We start from the raw sequence: 17,581 nt of genomic DNA, 5'->3' as shown, positions 1-17,581 counted from the left end.
CCAAACAGCTCCCACGTGCAAGTATCCACTATACTTAAGACTCTGTCTAGACCAAACATCCAGCAGCAGTTGCTGTTTTTCCCTATTGCACACTTGAAATCTATTAACAAGCCAAGCCACAAATATCTGACAAGAGAAAGTTAACATGTTGTAACTCAGAAGACTCAATGCATTTTGCTTCTTGACAAGGTGATCTTAGCAGCAGCTTAAAGAGAATTTAATGCTGTAATTTCATTCTCACAGATACATCTTCCTGTTTTTTTTCTTACAGATCTACAAGAATACTTATGAACTTAAACTGTACCAATCAAATGTTTTGATCCCATGTTATGGTATAAACTAAGTCTTACAAACCAATTACACTGGAGGGGAAAAAAAAAAAAAAAGAATGGAGATGACATCAGATTAGTCACAACTGCACAACTAATGCTACCGTACTGCTGGTAGTAGCCTTGCATTACTGCAGAAGTCCGGCTTTCTGTATTGTATTCTTTTGTCGACTTACGTTCAAGTTAAAAAAAATCACTGCACTGATTAATGCCATGTTCAAAAATTTCTTAACTCAAGGTTTCACTGACCTTTTATTTTGGAAATGGGTTACTTTTGCTAAAATACCTAATTATTATTTAGGGTCTTCCCACACGTCTTCCTCAGAGTTTGAAAATTCTAGCCTAAGCATTTAATACAGGTTTTTTTAGTAAATCAAATGAAACACTTAAACTTTAGCTTTCCTTCGACAAACAGATTTCAAGAAGAAAATATCATCTCATATCTGATACAAAGTAAAATATTCTTCAAGAAATTTTCCATTTGGAAGCACCTAAGTTCTCTACATTTTATTAGAAAGATGTTTCTCCTATAAAGTGTGGAAGACTACTTACGCTAGGGAATGCTACTGAATGAAACATGCTACAGAGCAACAGCTTGGACTGCACAGCAGCCAAAGTATTCTGCAGCTAAAGATCAAACTCCTTGCCACAAAGCGATTGCAGTATTTGGGTTCCTTAAGCTCAGAAGCCAACAAATAAACCTCTCAAATTCTTTTGTACTTTAATCTGCCATTTTGGAAACAGCCAATGTGTTCCAGCCAGGCTAGAAATCCTAATGACTTGTCATGAGCACAGTATCAGTTCAATCACCTACTCAAGGTCATTTGCATTTCACTGTCTGGTCAAGGTACAAGTGTTTCTTCCAAAAGAACTTCCTGATTTTGAAACAAACTAAGTCAGGTCCAAATGGTTATTTCAGATACTTAACTTGTTACTATTTTTAGTCCACTTTTAGTGATTTTTGTCTTATTTTCCTTTCGCATCTTTTGCTGTTGATGCAAAAAGATGTTCACAGATGGGGAAAGGTGACTGCACAGAAAGCAACAGTAGGTACAAAATGCAAGTGACGGATAAATTCTCTATGTTCAATTCTCAGCATTTTATGTATTACACTAAGAGATGCCAACATCCTTTTAAATGAAAGATTACTATAGTTATAGCATTTCTCAAAACTAGATTAATAAATAAAACACTTATTCCTGATAGCTAGGAATATTCAAACAAGATTGTTTCTAAATGTTCGAAAAAAAGACATGTCTGTTTGAGATTTAAAAGAGAAAGATCCACACAGCATTTAAATTACGTAATGATTGCATTTGAAAGGCAACTGCCAGCCTTAACTGGAAAACCCTGTAACAATTTCAGTTCTGAGTAATGTAACACCTAACCGTAAACAAAACGGAACAAATTATTTCTTGAAACAAAGTCCTACTTTAAGAATATTCAGATGTCTCCAATTTGACAATTATATGTGCAACAACACTATGCAAATCTCCTACTTTTTATTTTTCCTCAGAAAGACACGTTCCACCACAGCTTTCAAGTCCCAAATATGTTGCTAGAAACTGCCTATAGATTTCACTGACAATAAAAGCAGAATCACTGAAGAGTTTAATACCAAGTATCAGTTGAACCACACATTTTACATGACAAGGAATACTACAGAAGCTCACTGCAGTACCTTGTCTACGTGGAAAATTAAATCCAGTTCACAGACATTTTCAAAACATTTGTCTAGTGTTTCCACAAATACCTGCAAAGGAAAAAAAAAGCCAGAGGTCAAGCTTTAACAGAAACTCAATAGTTCCATTAGGTGTGAGGTTTAACAAAAGCAAACACAGAAAATAAACACTGGGCAGATTTTAAGGCATTAAAAGCATCTATAGAAATTATGTGGTTAACATTATTATGTCAACAGTATGTTATCTCTAGAGGGCAAAACTGTACGCACAAGTCAGTTTATGTTATAATTCTGCTAAAAGTCATACAGTTTCAAACAACAGTTGCATCTTGAAAAAAACAGTAACATTGTCTATGCTACAATTTTCGCGTCTGTGATTCAAAGTGTTCCTTCCCACTTCATTAGAACTCAATTATTAAGCAAAAATCAGCTAGTTTTTTTTCATTATTATTATTTTTAACAATTACTACCTTGCCGGCATCTCCCAGTTAACCAGACTACTGTTAACATTGCCACACAGAGACACATGTGCAATGCAAACTGTCAGCATCATGCACGTCTGTCAGCATCACAGCTTCCAGCAACAGTACAGCAGGTTTCACCTGGTTTAGACCTGCTGAATTCAGGATGGACCAAGGAAAAAGGTAACCATCTTAATGTCACACCTGCTGACCCTGTCAGGCATACCACCACATAAACTTAGCATAAGTCCAGCAGTTTGTACCCGGGCAAATAACCCCTCCCTGAACCTAGAATGTAAGTGCACAAAGCAGAAAAATCAAAGCAGCTGCTGAAGTCCAGCCAGTGATGCCCTCTGCCAGATATGGACTGTACGTTACCGTGCTCTGGGTACTTCTGCAACAGATTCCTTCGTACTCACATTAGCCAGTTTTGGTATACCTAAGAGCACCCCAGCCCCCAGTTAGGCCAGATAGTGAAACAATGGCTGTACTTGCACTCCCAAAGCTCCCGAATGCCAATCACCACGTGCTCGTGGTAAGTGCTGACAAAGACTCCAGTCTTACGGAGGTATAAGCGTAGCACCCTTTATGCAAGGGATAACTCCTACTGACTTACATGAGATGCGTCAAGACCTCTAAGTTAAACATATGCTTGAGTTTGAGAGATTAGGGTCCTCAAAATTAAAAAGAATTTCTGTAAGAATTTACAGATTGTTTATTATTGACTAGTAAATAAGCTGCAACTTGTGGGAAATTTTAATCTCAGTTTTATATGTTTCAAGGCTGTTTAGTTACAGTATGTATTTAATATTATTTATTGTCACTGTATGTAATTTTTTTTTTTCAATTCTAAACTCAAACCCTAAAGCAGCAATATGGAAGAAGTTAAACACCTGGTTTTGATTCTCTCTCTTTTCAACAAGGTTTATTAATCCCATCTTAGTCTTTGAGAGGAACCAGATTTCACACTGCCTAGGCCCAGAGAAACAGGAATGAGAAGCCATGTTCTGCTGACAAAAATAAAGTGTATAAAAGGCCTGCTTCTATAGATACATATTTATGTCTACAGACCCAGTGAAACAGGTCTACTTGACATCAGGTATTTCCAGTTGTCTACCTTGGATATCAAGAAAGATTACTTTTACATCTGAATCCCTGGTCTCAGATTCTGCTTACACTATAAGAAACGAGGATCACACTCTGCTGTTGTTATTACTATTATTATCAATCCCCATTTTAAAGTCAAACTACATATAACTGATGTTCCATGCATTTAGAACAAGGATTATTCTTTAATACCAAAATACCAATTCATAACTTCAACTAGGAACAGAGTATTTTCACAGACAGACTCAAGACAGTAACGTTCACTGGCAACAGTTAACTAGAACAGTTAACTAAGTAAACGAATATGCTTCTGTTAAATTATACTGAAGGTAAGCGAAGCAGATTTTTTTTTTTTCTTCAAGTAGTTGTTAATTTGTTGTGATAATAACAATCTTCTATAAAGAAGGGATGTGAGCAAACAAACAAAAAAAAAAAAACCTTATATGTTAATCAGAACAAACTACACGGTTCACAACTATGTGCAGCAAGACAAATGACCAGAGATGTTCTCTTACTTTCCTTGTACCTTAGGAGAATGTGGTTACAAGGACAGTGCTGTTTGATATTAGCTGCAGGAAAAAGATTGGAAACAGAGTGTAAATGTAACTTTTATCCAAAGGTTTTAGTTACAAAAGCTAACAGTTTGACACTATTTTTGAAAGAGAAGATAATATTCCTCTTATACATCACTGAGTTTGCACATGAATTTACATACTCTGACTTTGACATTCGTCTGGTTCCTTGGGAAACAAAGGAACATGTTAAAACCAAAAACAACTCAAAAATCCTCAAAAAAGGCCTCCACAGATATGTGTATTTAGTAGCAGTATGTATGCCCACACATTGACAACACATAAGTTTTATTTTTGTGACCTTCTTCCAGTAACTAGGGCTTCTCCCATAACAACTCTTGATTCATAGCTACAATGCTTACTTTTAAACCTTTACCCATTACATAGTGACAACGCCACACACTGAATGAACTCACAGGTCTCCGCTTGCAATGCATGACCCGTAATGCACACCAAACATCTTTTAATCTAAGGGAAACCAGCTGGCACTGAGTATTCTTCAGAGAGATTTTTCACTGGCTAAGTATTTCTCATGGAAACTTTGGAAACTTCCTCAATCTTCCAATCATGATGGAGAGTTCATTCAGAGTAAGGCTAGTACTGACAAGGTATACATCTATTAGGAATAACTGGTCTTTAAAACCATTGGTCTAGGAGGTAAACTAGATTTTTTTACACTAACATTCCCTGACCTATTTTAAGACACCTTCAAATAATCAATATGGTAAACAAAATTAGAGCCACCTTCATCATAATTTTAGTTGAGAATCAAATGAATTGCTCACTATCGCAAGCAGTACAGCAGCAAGAATTTAAGTACTTCAGTAATTATTTCAGCTGCTGCAGACTTGTAGATCAAAATAACCAGAAGAGAACACACCCCAGTTGTTTGGACACACACACACACACCACGCATCAGTTCAAATGCACCTTGTGATGTTAAGAACCATAAATAAATGAGTCAAATAGAAGGAAAACAAGGATGCATGTACGATGAATTACTAGCTCCCCCTTGTGCTTCATTTTTGAAATCATAATCTTTTACAGTTCAAAGAAAAACCCGTGCACATCTCCATGCAAGTAAACAGAAAAAAAAGGTGGAAAAAAAAAAGGGAAAAAACCCACACCTTTCTTTTGTAGTAAATACGCTCTAATAAAGCCAAATACACACCTGGGGAGTAAAGTACATGAACCAAAATACCAAATTGTTATTGGATATACCAATACTTGTTCACCAACAATGCTGAAAAGACAGAGGTTCTCAACACTTTCTTCACCTCTGTCTTTGCCAACACTGTTGGATCCCAGGCGTTGAGAATAAAAATCCAGGAGGATCCAAACATAGACCCACCATCAGTGAAGAAGGAGTTAGTATGTGGATTATTACAGGAGCTTGACCCCTACAAATTGATGGACCCTGATGCCATCCACCTGAAGGTGTTGAGAGAGCTGGATGATGTCATTGCAGGGCCACTCTCCATAATCTTCAAGAAGTCATGGAGATCAGGGGATGTCCCAGAGGACTGGAGGAAGGCAAATGTCACCCCTATCTACAAGAAGGGCTCAAGGGAGGATCCGGGTAATTATAGGCTCATCAGTCTTACTTCAATCCCCAGCAAAATTATGGAACGGATCCTCCTGGGGGCCATCACCAGTCAAATGAAGCACAATTGGGAAAAGCCAACACAGCTTCACCAAGGGCAGATCGTGCCTGACAAATCTGGTGGCCTTCTATGATAAAGCGACCTGCTCGGTTGATATGGGGCGAGTGGTGGACATTGTCTACCTGGACTTCTCCAAGGCTTTTGATACGGTTCCCCATGGCCTCCTCCTGGAGAAATTGATCCGTTATGGCCTAGACAAGTGGTCTGTGCAGTGGGTGAGGAATTGGCTGATGGGCCACACACCCAAAGGGTGGTGGTAAATGGCTATTTTTCAGACTGACAACCCATCACAAGTGGGGTCCCCCAGGGATCGATACTGGGCCCAACACTATTCAGAATCTTCATAAGTGATCTGGATAACAGAATCAAATGTAGCCTGATGAAGTTCGGAGATGACACCAAATTGAGCGGGGAAGTAGACACTGTGGAAGGGAGAGCCACCCTGCAGGAAGAGTGGGCTAACAAGAACCTTATAAAGTTTAACAAGGGCAAGTGTAAGGTCTTGCACCTGGGAAAACACAATTCAGGAGTGCAGCTCAGACTGGGATCCACCTGGCTAGAGAGCAGCTCCGTGGAAACGGACCTGGGGGTCCTGGTGGACAGGAAGCTCAACATGAGTGAACAGTGTGCTGCTGTGGCCAAGAAGGCCAATAGGATGCTGGGTTGCATCAACAAGGGCATCACCAGCAGAGGTAAAGAAGTCATTATCCCTCTCTACTCGGCGCTTCCCAAGCCACACCTGGAATACTGTGTACAGTTCTGGTCCCCGCTATACAAAAAAGATGTGGACAGGCTGGAGGGGGTCCAGAGAAGGGCCATCAAGATGACCAAGGGTCTGGCAAGCCTGCTGCATGAGGATAGGCTGAGAGAGCTGGGTTTGTTCAGCCTTGAGAAAAGGAGGCTTAGAGGTGATCTCATCACCATGTACCAGTACTTACAGGGGACCTGCAAAGAAGACGGAAACTCCCATTTTACAAGGAGTCACATGGTGAGGACAAGGGGTAACGGATACAAGTTACTCCCAGGGAGATTCCGATTAGACACAAGAGGTAAATTTTTCACAATGAGAACAGTCAACCATTGGAATAATCTCCCCAGGGAAGTGGTTGACTCCGCTACGCTGAACACGTTTAAGACTCAGCTGGACATGGTGCTGCGTCACCTCGTCTAGACTGTGCTAGAAAGGTTGGACCAGATGATCCTTGAGGTCCCTTCCAACCTGGTATTCTATGATTCTATGTTATACAAGCCAAGAGCTCCCTGTACTCAGCAATATGTCAAAACATAAAATACCACCTTTACCATGAAGGTCTTGTTTTTTAATTATACAAATAAGACAACAAAGGAATAAAACACACATTAATATTGGGAAGATAACAAGGAGAGCAGAAAAATCAGAACACCTAATCAATTAAATGGATCTGATGCTAGATGTCAAACACTAACAAAAGCAGGTACAAAAACGAAGTAAAAACAACAGCAGTAACTCATATCAAGAATATCCCATCCTTCTTCCTAGGCTAAACAGCAATGGTAAACCTTAAGACAGAATTAATTCAACCTGCCCATGGAGAGTTCTCTCCTGCTTTTGACTGTTCAAATGCTACTTGAGACTGCAACTAGTTTAGAACACGACACATAGCCAGTTCTCCATACAAAAGACTGGTTTCTCTTCTGCTTTAAGAGTGACCTTTAATAACTCATCGTTCACATATCATTACAAGCGTATGAAATCAACTACAGTGTTTCCACAGCCTTTCTAACTGGGAAATCCTTGGAGCAGCTGCTGCATTTTCCCACACATTTGCACTGACATCCCAGTTTTCTTTCAATTTTTTTTTAAAAACTACTCATAGATTACACAGAGAATGCCAAGATTCTAGTGTAAGGGAAAGACTGTACAAGTCCTGCTGATTAGTCAAAACAGAAGTGCGTTAGGTCTTTCAAGCAGACCTACCAACATACTTAATGCATTACCAATAAGGTTTTTTAGGTTAAAATGTTCTTTTTGTTCTTAATTCCTGCCCTTTACTTTCCACCCAACTCTAAAATAAACTAATAGTGTTAACTGAGAACTAATCAGGGATTTTTCTGCCAAAATAGGTATCCCATTCATATGCCTCTCCCTTTTCTATCTAATTAGCATAAAAGCATCTCTGGTCAGGATGATTTATCTTTAAGAACTGAGAAAAACATCTTCATGAACTGCACTGCATTTCCCATATGCATCTTACTGAACATTATCTTGCAAGTCTATATACAACTTTTCATGGAAGACTGTTCTCACAGATTTAGCTGCTTACTGAGTCAACATGTCTTTGGAGTACAGCAATGGGCTAAAATCCTCAAAAATGCTTAGAGTTGGCATAGGCTTTTAGGTCCATAAGATAATTAGGTTCCATTGTAAATATCACTCAGTTTTTCCTCATGGCAGTCTACAGCTAGTTATATTTTCTTATGTACTTTATTTCCATGTGCTATAACCTTACACTTCACAGGGTAACGAGAAGAGTCTGAAATAGCTACAACTCAGGACAGAATTTGCACTGAATCCAAAAGACTGCAAAACCTACCAAGCATAGCACAGATGCTGACCTATCTCCCATCCAATTAATCAAAAACAATAAACAGAACCTTGTATTTAAAAAAAAGAAAATAGACAAAAATTAACAGTACGGATTTACCTGAGGTGTTCAAACACATCTAGTTTGAACACAGTATAAAATCTGAGGCAGAGTCTATGATTTGTAACACATACAGTGCATTCATTAAGCCTGAGCCAAGACGACTTACCTGTGAAACATCTCTGACCTAATGGTGGCCTTCACAGAAGTAGTGGATATAAGTGGCCTTCACAGAAGTATCGTAAGCATTATAACAGAAACTTTATGCTGAAAAGAACTGCAGACTGTCATATGCAATCTAATCTACTATAGATTTTTTCAGTTTACAAGACAGAAAACTCTCAAGTGCTAGACTGAGTTCTAGATTCATTTCACCAGTTTATTTTCCCAAGATCATGAACTGGCCCTTTACATAACTACTTATTTAAACAATTCAGTATATGCATGATTCATAACAAACTCCAGATAGCTTACTCTTACCTGTGTTGTCTCTGAACTATAGTAAACAAAAGATGTATGAAAATGGTTCAACAATTCTCAACAAAAACCAGACACAGCTTATTTGCTTGAGTAGATGTGTATGTGCATATACGGCCAGTCTGCCTTGCACGTGGGGTTGAGATGTAATAATAAACTTTCTGAGGGCACTTTTCCAGTGTGAGATACATCTATTCTGATTGCTATTGCTAAGAGGATTAAACAGATCATTCTTGTGAGCCAGATGGGAAATTAAAAATGTTTAATTAATCTCTTTATACTTTCTACTATAATCAAATGGTTGAATGACAATGATCTAGAGAAATGGAATATTGAACAGCTGCAGGTACTGTGGTGAGACTGTATTTATAAATAAAATCCTACAGGTCATAAAAAAAGTAAAGTATTTCTATACACAGAAATAGCATTTCTATTATTTCTGCTTCCTTCAAATAATTATACTGGTATGTAATTAAACACCGAGGTGTAATGGAAAAGACGTGAAATATAAAGACTGAGAGATTGAAATCCATCAAAGTACTTCTGGCACAAGAAGCAACACAATCTAGAGAAAAGGTGAAGATCTCCCTAATTCGGAGAGTTTGAGGGCTGTACAAATATAGGTAGTAGTAAGCTCAAGCAATTTGCTTCAACACCTCAAAGTAAAATTTAGGTTACACTGCGTAACTGGAAATACCTCGAAGCTACTGATGTGACATTTTAACACACCATAATGAATAAAATCTTAGTTGAACTTGCATAGTGGCCCTGCAAAATATAACAGGTCAGACTGATTAACCTAGATAGTCTTTTCTATCCTTATTATCTGATTAAAAATAAGATATTTATAATATCCACTTTATCTGAAAAACACCCCTAAGTCACATGAAATATTAACATGCTTCTTTTCTCAGTTCATAAATATTTTAGCACTTCCAAGAAAGAAGACACACTACGAAACAAGCAACTGAACAACTCTGTACAGCAAACTGCTAAGAACAGGTAAGGTCACTGTATACCTCACTCAGTAACTTGCACTGTTCAGATATGCAGAATGTTTCCATGACCAAGTATGATGTAAGAATCTAGAAAAAGAGTTTCCTTCCCTGCTACCCACACAGCCACTTGGAAAGACAATTTGGATCTACTGTCCAGAAGAGCACTAAACACTGAAGAGCTGTTCTGAACACTAACAGGTGACTATGAGAAGCTATTCAGCTCCAAGAAAGGTCTGCAGGGAACTGTGAGGCCTTTAAGGCTCACAGTGCTTTCTGCAGTGAAATAATCAATAGGTACAGGCCCGTGTCTCAGGATACCACAGATTTTACTTATGTAATAAATCAGTTCTCTTCATCTGCTAGCTTTTGAAAGGCTTAACAGGAAGTGAATCATACATATATGCATACCTGAGAGCCATTTTATGCAATGACATACATCACTTCATGGTGTGAAACTGTTTTTTGCCACATCTGACTCCGCTAACAATCATCAGTGAAATTGTTTATGTGCAAATTTTAAGTTGAAAAATCACCGGTGTAACCAGAGTTCTCTTGACATAGGAGTGTTCGTATTACCAGACATGATTTTTATTGCTGAGTTGATACAGACTATTTAACAGTTTAAATCATACATGCTGTATTGGGAGCCTTGCAGAAGACATTGTTTTCAAGGAGTTAATGATCTTGAACAGGCCATGTCTGCTCTACTGGGTTTGAGAAGCCTGTATGTTATTAATGTAATCTCTAACTTATAATGTCTTTGGGAAAGGTAAACGGTAGGTGGATCAAGGAGTGGGATGTATTGATCCTGACCAAGAGACCGTTGCATGTTTAGGAGTTAGTGACCCACACAATGCTTAACCTGAGTAGGCACGGGTCCGTGCTGTGCTGCACAAATTCCTTGGCTACAGGATAAACTCAGCCAGCTCACTGTAAGAGAGAAGCCTGTGGGCAGCTCTCACGTGGTACCGGTGATTACCCACCCTGTATGGCCCTGCCTGTACCTCAAAGTGCAGCAAGAAGTTCTAATGAGAACACCCGTTAGGAGTAGAGTTGTTTTCTTGTGAGGAAATTATATAATAGCTCAAAGGTCCAAAAAAGGGAGTTTCTCTCTGTGGACAGGATCTGCTCTGCACGGTACACCATGGGAAAATCCACCTGGGCTCCACTGGATGATGCATGAACATGGGATGCCCAGCATCTGAAGGGGTGTAAGATTTACTATCTACACTCCTCCTCTTATTCTGTTTTATCAAACAGTTATCTTATTAAGCCATTTTGTTGTGAAGCCTTTCTTACTGAGATCCAGAAAGAACCTGTAGCGGCTCTCTTTCTTCTCACCTCCCCCCACCCACCCTCCTGGTGCAGAACACATGCCTAGGGCAGCACTTGCACTCATCTTCTAGCATGTATCTGACAAAAAGCTCATAAAGCCACAAGGAAAGTTTCATCCAAAGAGATTTTGGATGTGTTAATCCATTCTATATTCGTAGGGAATATATATATATGTGTGCGTGTGTGTGAGTACACGCAGAGCTTTATGTATCAAGGTTCTCATAATCTAAACTTGTCTAATGAATGTTTGAACTGCACCATTTTTACCTGCAGCCAAAACAAGGCCCTGAAAAGCTGCAGCAAGAAATAGCTGCCAATTGTTCAGTAGGCTCCAAACAAACATTTTCCTTACTTTCTCATGAACTTGGAAAACAACTTTTTCAAAGACAGTTCAGAAAACTGCAAACCATCTAAAAGTAATACACAGCACTTTGGGTATGTTCACAGTATGAAAGCCACCTTCACTTGCAAATACCACAGAAACACACACAGCTAAATACTGAAGTTCTAAGGTACTTAGAAGTAGAATTCCCCTTACTAAAAAAACAAAGCAGTAAAAAAAAAAAAAAAAAAACTTACTTGTATGAGGTCTAAAATGCCAAGCTCACTTTCTGAAGAATCCACACAGAAGACAAAATACAAGGTGGCATAGTGTCGGTAAATTAGTTTGTTATCAGATCCACCTATTAATCTAGACAGGAAAGAAAACAGGAAAGCTCAGTTAGCATCTCAGGATAAGCTGGGCAAATCCTCACAGTTATTTCAGTTAATAGGAGGCCTATTGTTAACGGTTGGCTAGAGCTTGCCCAAATCCAACTATATTGCAACTTTTATTTTGTGATATAATTACAATGGAAGAATATTAAGTACCAAGACAGCCCAAGTTACATTTACCACACAAGCACAGTTATTGTTATCCATATGGATAATAATTACATCAACATATGCACCTTTTTATTAAAATCAATTCAAACAGATCATGCAGTTTCATCAGAAAATGGGTATTAAATGTACTTCCATTACACGCTAGTGGGCACTGTGCAGGGATTAATCTGCTTTACAGATTAACAGAGCGTATGCCTCTGAATCCTTCCTTGCCCTTCTCAGAGGAGCATCAGAGAAAGAAAACTATAATGAAGACTGTCATTTGGATTACAGAAAAAGTCTTAAATCAGGTTTACCGTCCACTTAATAACCAGGAACACGTAACACTCTTGTGCTACAAAATGTTTGATATCTTGAGAAACAAGACTGTACTATAACCAATAGTTTGTGAAGCAATGTTAAAGTCACAGAAGTAATTAATTTTTTATGGACTCACTAATCATCAAGTTACTGAACAAGAAGAGAAGAGGTCTAAACAGGTATTTCCTTCCACTCTTTTGCTATAGCCTTCCCAAAGAAGGTGCATAAATCATAAGAAGAGATAGAAATGAAAATATTTTGTAGCCTGAACCTACATGGCTATGAACATCAAAATTCTCCCTTCATTCTGCACCAGAACTGAATCACCTGTTTGGTGTATCATAACTCATCCCTTTAGTTTCTGCCTTTATTGTAGGGAGAGAATATGTAAACAAATAAAAAGAACAAGAAATCTTTTAGGTCACTTTTGCTTAAAGCATATTGCTTTGCATTAATGCTTGAGTGGGGGGAGAGGGAACCCTTTGTTCCTGAAGAGCAGTAGCTATGTTTAAGAAGTATCAGACAAAAATATTACAAGCAAATGTAAAAGTGGAAAGAAATGGCAATTGAAGTTTCCTCTTTTGTGCTTTATTTACCCAATTCTTTCAAATACTTCAGCACACAGAATTAGTATCTACAAACTATTGAGACCTTTGCGTAAATGGCAAACTATAAAGTGATCCCTGCCCTGAAAAAAAACCATACTGAAAAAAATATATTGAAAATGTAATTCCAGAATTGAGCAGTAGGAGGAAAGCCAGAATTGTGTCCTCTGTCTTAGTTTCTTTTTGTCGTACAGCTGTGACTTTTTTAAAAGGCTCCAAATGGCTTCTGTCTTTCACTAACAGAATTCAAGCCAGCATGTTTTCAGCCTGAAATCATCTCCAAGAACCTAACAATAGAATCACCAGTTGAGTAGCTGGAAGAGAATGATTTTAGTTTAAAAAATAGTAAAATAAAAAAAATCAGGAATCATCTTGGTCAGGAAAAAGACATCATAGCTGACATGGTACAGCTAAGCATTTAACTGACATTATGTAGGCATTAACAAGTGTAAAATGTAGGCATTAACATACTAACTTTCAGCAATCAGAAATTTCCATAATTACAATATTTAACAGGCTACGACAATCTCTATGTTTAGACTGGAGATCATGAGCTTACTCCATCAATTATGACCTCTTTTCCTAGAAGGTGGCTTTATAACTATTTACTCTTGATGACTAATGTCTCAAAATAAAACACTTTTCCATTTCAGAATTTCTTCTCTTCAACTAAAGCAAGACCACATCAAAAAAAACAACCAAGCTGATTCAAGAAAGAATATTTTGTGTGTGTCTTCCAGAGACAAAAGATGGAAGCCTGGCTTTCCTCCTACCTTGCTCTGCCTATATTAATAAAAAATGTTCGTTGAAACTGCATTAGTTAGCACATTTAAAACCTTTTTTTTTTTCTAGTTTATATAGCAAGCCTGAACCCTGATAAAAAGGTTGAGGAATCCTACTGTCAGAGGCTGTCCACTCCAATTTTAGGAGCTCAAGCAAAAGCACCAGCTACAAAATTTTTAATTTTCTCAATGGGTATGGCAAATGCCAATGCCTCTTCAAATGAGGCCAGAAATCTTCAGCTTGATTATAGGGAAACTGGTCAGGTATCATCTACCTGTTTCTTCCCCATCTTGTGTCTGAAACAACTGTAGCACTAGAGATGGCACTGTGTCAGTTACAGCCCTAGAAAAAATTTGTTTTATTGCCTAACTCATTTTGATACATATATACATATATATGTATGCTTCAGTTAGTAAAGAATATGTATACCTGGTGCAACATGATATTATTTGTTGTGTATTAAAATATCTCAAGTGACATGGCATTTACATTACAACTGTAAAAACAGTTATATTATAATCAGCAGTAATAATATTTGCTAGCCAGTAAGTATTAGGCATTTATTTCAAACTTGATACTTACAATCCTCCTTCCAGGAAATTACAGACATTTTCATCACGTTTCGATACTAAATGGAAAGTTTCTCTGATAATTTGTTGCTGTGTATCTTCACTCTATGAAAGAAAACATATTTTTCTATCAAGCTAAAATGGATTAATTAACAATGCACAGCACATACAGCTAATAAATAGAACACAAAGTAGATCAGCACCCTCAAACTATCTACTTCTGAAACCTGAAACCTGCCAATTAACAAGCTGCATATTTTTTTTTGTTATTTCAACACAAGACATGTTTACAAGTTGCAGAAGAATACATTACTGAGAATCAACTGTGAAAAAAAGTGATTGTTTTTAAGAAACTTCTAAAAATAAACCCATCTAAAATAGTTTCTTCAAGTAAACAGGAAGTCTTCTCAAGTATTCTGAATTTTTTATATCTCCACCGTAGCCTGAACAGCTACAGACATGCTTTGAAACTACGTTCACCCATGAACAGGGGGGAAAGCAGTCCCAAAAGCTTGAAGGGGGTGGGGAAGCTAGAAATCCCACAATAACTCTTTCAGAAACAGCTTAAAATACAACGGCATCTCCTAAGCCATTACTTTTCCTTCTAGCAGATCAGAAACATCACTCCCGAGTCTGAATTCACTTGACTCCTCTTGAGTCCCCACTGCGACTCCATCATTCCTGCACACTTGCTTTTGTTACCTTTCTGTAAGAGCGGACTCATTTTTAACAAGTCTCTACTTCCATAGTCAAAAAAATCAGATACAATTCCTAAAATCCTGCATTTGTTTTATAGCACAGAACCCAAAAGTTATCATTCATAGATAGCCCCCATCCCTGCCTAAGCATGTAAGTCAGCATTTTAAACCATTGTATGAACAAATACCCTAAGCAAAACTGGTGCATCTGTCTTAAAAGTGATTTCAGCCAGAACAGTGCAGTACCCTGCATGACTGCTAAGCAAACAGAGCCTGGCATTGGTGTGGTTTGCATTCATCACCTTAAATTCATGTGTTATTTTACAAACAACCTCTAGAATCCACAAAGACATCAGCAAAAAGCTCCAGCAGAAGTAAACTGCTCCATAAAACATATAACAAGAAAGTGCAGGTTCCTCTGCTTCTATAGTTTGTGTTCCTTAACTCGTGCCTGCCTTGCTCCACTGCAGTTATCTCAATTACCTCCTCCACATTTTCTATGGTAGCAGGAAAGAAACAATGTGTCTTTTCTTCTTAAGAAACTGAGATATTGAGTATTTAAATTAACTTTTGTTTTCAGAATCTGCCCTTATTCACAAAGTTGTTCAGAAACTTATTTTTAAGTTTGAAATTATGGCCACAGGTCTATACTCTGAAACATAATACCACGGCACACCTGTCTTCCTATTTAGTTGCCATGAATTATTATTTTTGCTTTTGCTAAAAGATTATTAACTTCATTTTATGCAGTAGAAATTCTTTCCATTCTCATATATATCAGGGAAAAAAAGTTACACTCGTCTTATAAGTTTTGGTATCATGAAGCAAACAAATACTGCTTTCACAGATCTGACCAAATTAATCTCTCTAGAAAGCAGGAGGTGCTTCCACTTGTAGGAAAAAAAAAACCTAAGATTTGTCTCCAGTACTGGTTCAATTGATATTAAAATACGCATGTCTCAAATATTCCGGAAATAAGCCTGCTTTATTGCAGTCACACACAAAAAGATAATCAAGACAATTGGACCTGTTTCTGTGCACCACAAAGCTTTAGGGAAATTGCCTAATCACATAATTTCTTAGTTTAATTTGCTGTTCACGTTTTCAAAATTTCAAAGTGTTCTGTTTATGCAGATTACCCTACTTTACACATCGAAGATTTATTCTAATTCCAGTTATGAAAGCAGTAGATCAGAGTGGACTTGACAAGAAAAATCTGGTGTCCTCCTGCCATTCACTCCTCTCCTTCCCCTGCTTCTTCTCCCTCCCACGACTTTCATTACACAGCATTAACACAAGACACAAAAAGATCCGAATGGACAATGAGAATGATGTTAACATTGGAAAGATATGCAAAACTTGCATTAAAGCCTTTAATCTACCTATTTGTTACGTCCATAGTGACAGGAAAAAAATGAAAAGAAACAAACAAAAACACCCCCTTCTTTAGTAAGTTACTGTAGCTCTGCAATGGAAGTTACCAAGAAGAGAGTGTGGATGCATGCAAGGGGAATGTTTATCAATATGTGTAGGTGAGAATATTCCATTTTAATTTTTAGATTAGAAATGGTAAACGAAAGACATCTGCTTGGTAACGCAGAACTGATGAGAAAGAAGAAAATGGGTTCACAAACATATATTAGAATTTCCCAATATCACCCTTCTAAGGAGAAGGGATCAAATTCTGTCATCCATAGCAATGCCCTGTATCAGTTACACTTCTTTAGTTAAAAGCCTGACGGTGCAAACTTAAGCGTCACAGTCATCATTTCTGTTCCGAGATGTACGATACATCCGTTTCCATAAAGTTAAATACGACTTCGGTAATAGCCAGAATTGCAAGTAAGTGGCCACAAATCCAAGTAATAACGCTACTGAAAAAGAGTATTTTGTTTACATAATTCTGGGAAGCATCAGTTGTTTTCTTGTGTTTTAATGTCCAAGGTCAGCCCAAGCAGAGCTTAGCCTATTTCGTAGGAAATACAGTACATGATCAAACCATTACCTTAAAATCTCTTATCCTTGAATTAAATCAACCGTTTGCACATTGTTTCTTAATTCCCTGTGACTGCACTTTCTTTTCATTCAGATCAGGTGCTTGTGCTGCATTTTCAGAGCTGCTTTGCTACTTGCCTTCCCCCACATAAAAGAATAAACTTTTCCATTTCATTACATCCCTTTTTCATGTCAACGCTCTTTTTATAGTACTCTGAAAATTTCCAAAGGAAAAGGCTCTGCTTATTGAACCTACGAGTCCCATAGAACTCATCTTCCCCGTTCTAACACCCCTGCCACAGCACGGCGACACGCAGCACTGCATCACAGACACCACCCAAAGTCGGGCTAAAACGCGTGGCAAGAGTTTGCAGTAGCGCTTCCAGAAATGAGCTCAGAGAACCGAGTTTGCCGTTGAAGCAGCCTCCCCTCCTTCACCTTCAGTACTCCTAAAGGACAATTTCCAGGGGAAAGCACACCGGCTGGGAAAACAGCTTT

At 38.0% G+C, this 17,581-nt stretch overlaps 1 protein-coding gene across 8 annotated transcripts in view; it reads right to left on the bottom strand.

Moving 5' to 3' along the window:
* The window catches only part of AP3S1 (adaptor related protein complex 3 subunit sigma 1), a 45,478-nt gene that overhangs the window by 27,293 nt on the left and 604 nt on the right, over nt 1-17,581 (bottom strand). For 6 of the 8 annotated variants that reach the window (XR_015701140.1, XR_015701141.1, XR_015701142.1 and 3 more), the window contains exons 2-4: nt 14,404-14,495; nt 11,828-11,939; nt 2,011-2,082 (exon numbers count right to left, since the gene is read on the bottom strand). Coding sequence is in view for 5 of the 8 variants with exons in the window: in XM_087742767.1 (XP_087598893.1) it covers nt 2,011-2,082; nt 11,828-11,939; nt 14,404-14,495 (276 nt within the window). In the remaining 3 variants the exon portion in view is untranslated. The remainder of the gene's footprint in view (nt 1-2,010; nt 2,083-11,827; nt 11,940-14,403; nt 14,496-17,581) is intronic. The other 2 variants (XM_087742768.1, XM_087742766.1) reach the window with 1 other exon arrangement.

Source organism: Nipponia nippon, unplaced genomic scaffold (genome assembly GCF_047370975.1).
Source record: "Nipponia nippon isolate SJK-2023a ecotype South Korea unplaced genomic scaffold, ASM4737097v1 scaffold_8, whole genome shotgun sequence".
In the NCBI taxonomy this organism is placed as follows: domain Eukaryota; kingdom Metazoa; phylum Chordata; class Aves; order Pelecaniformes; family Threskiornithidae; genus Nipponia; species Nipponia nippon.
This window is presented reverse-complemented; position numbering and strand designations above follow the sequence as displayed.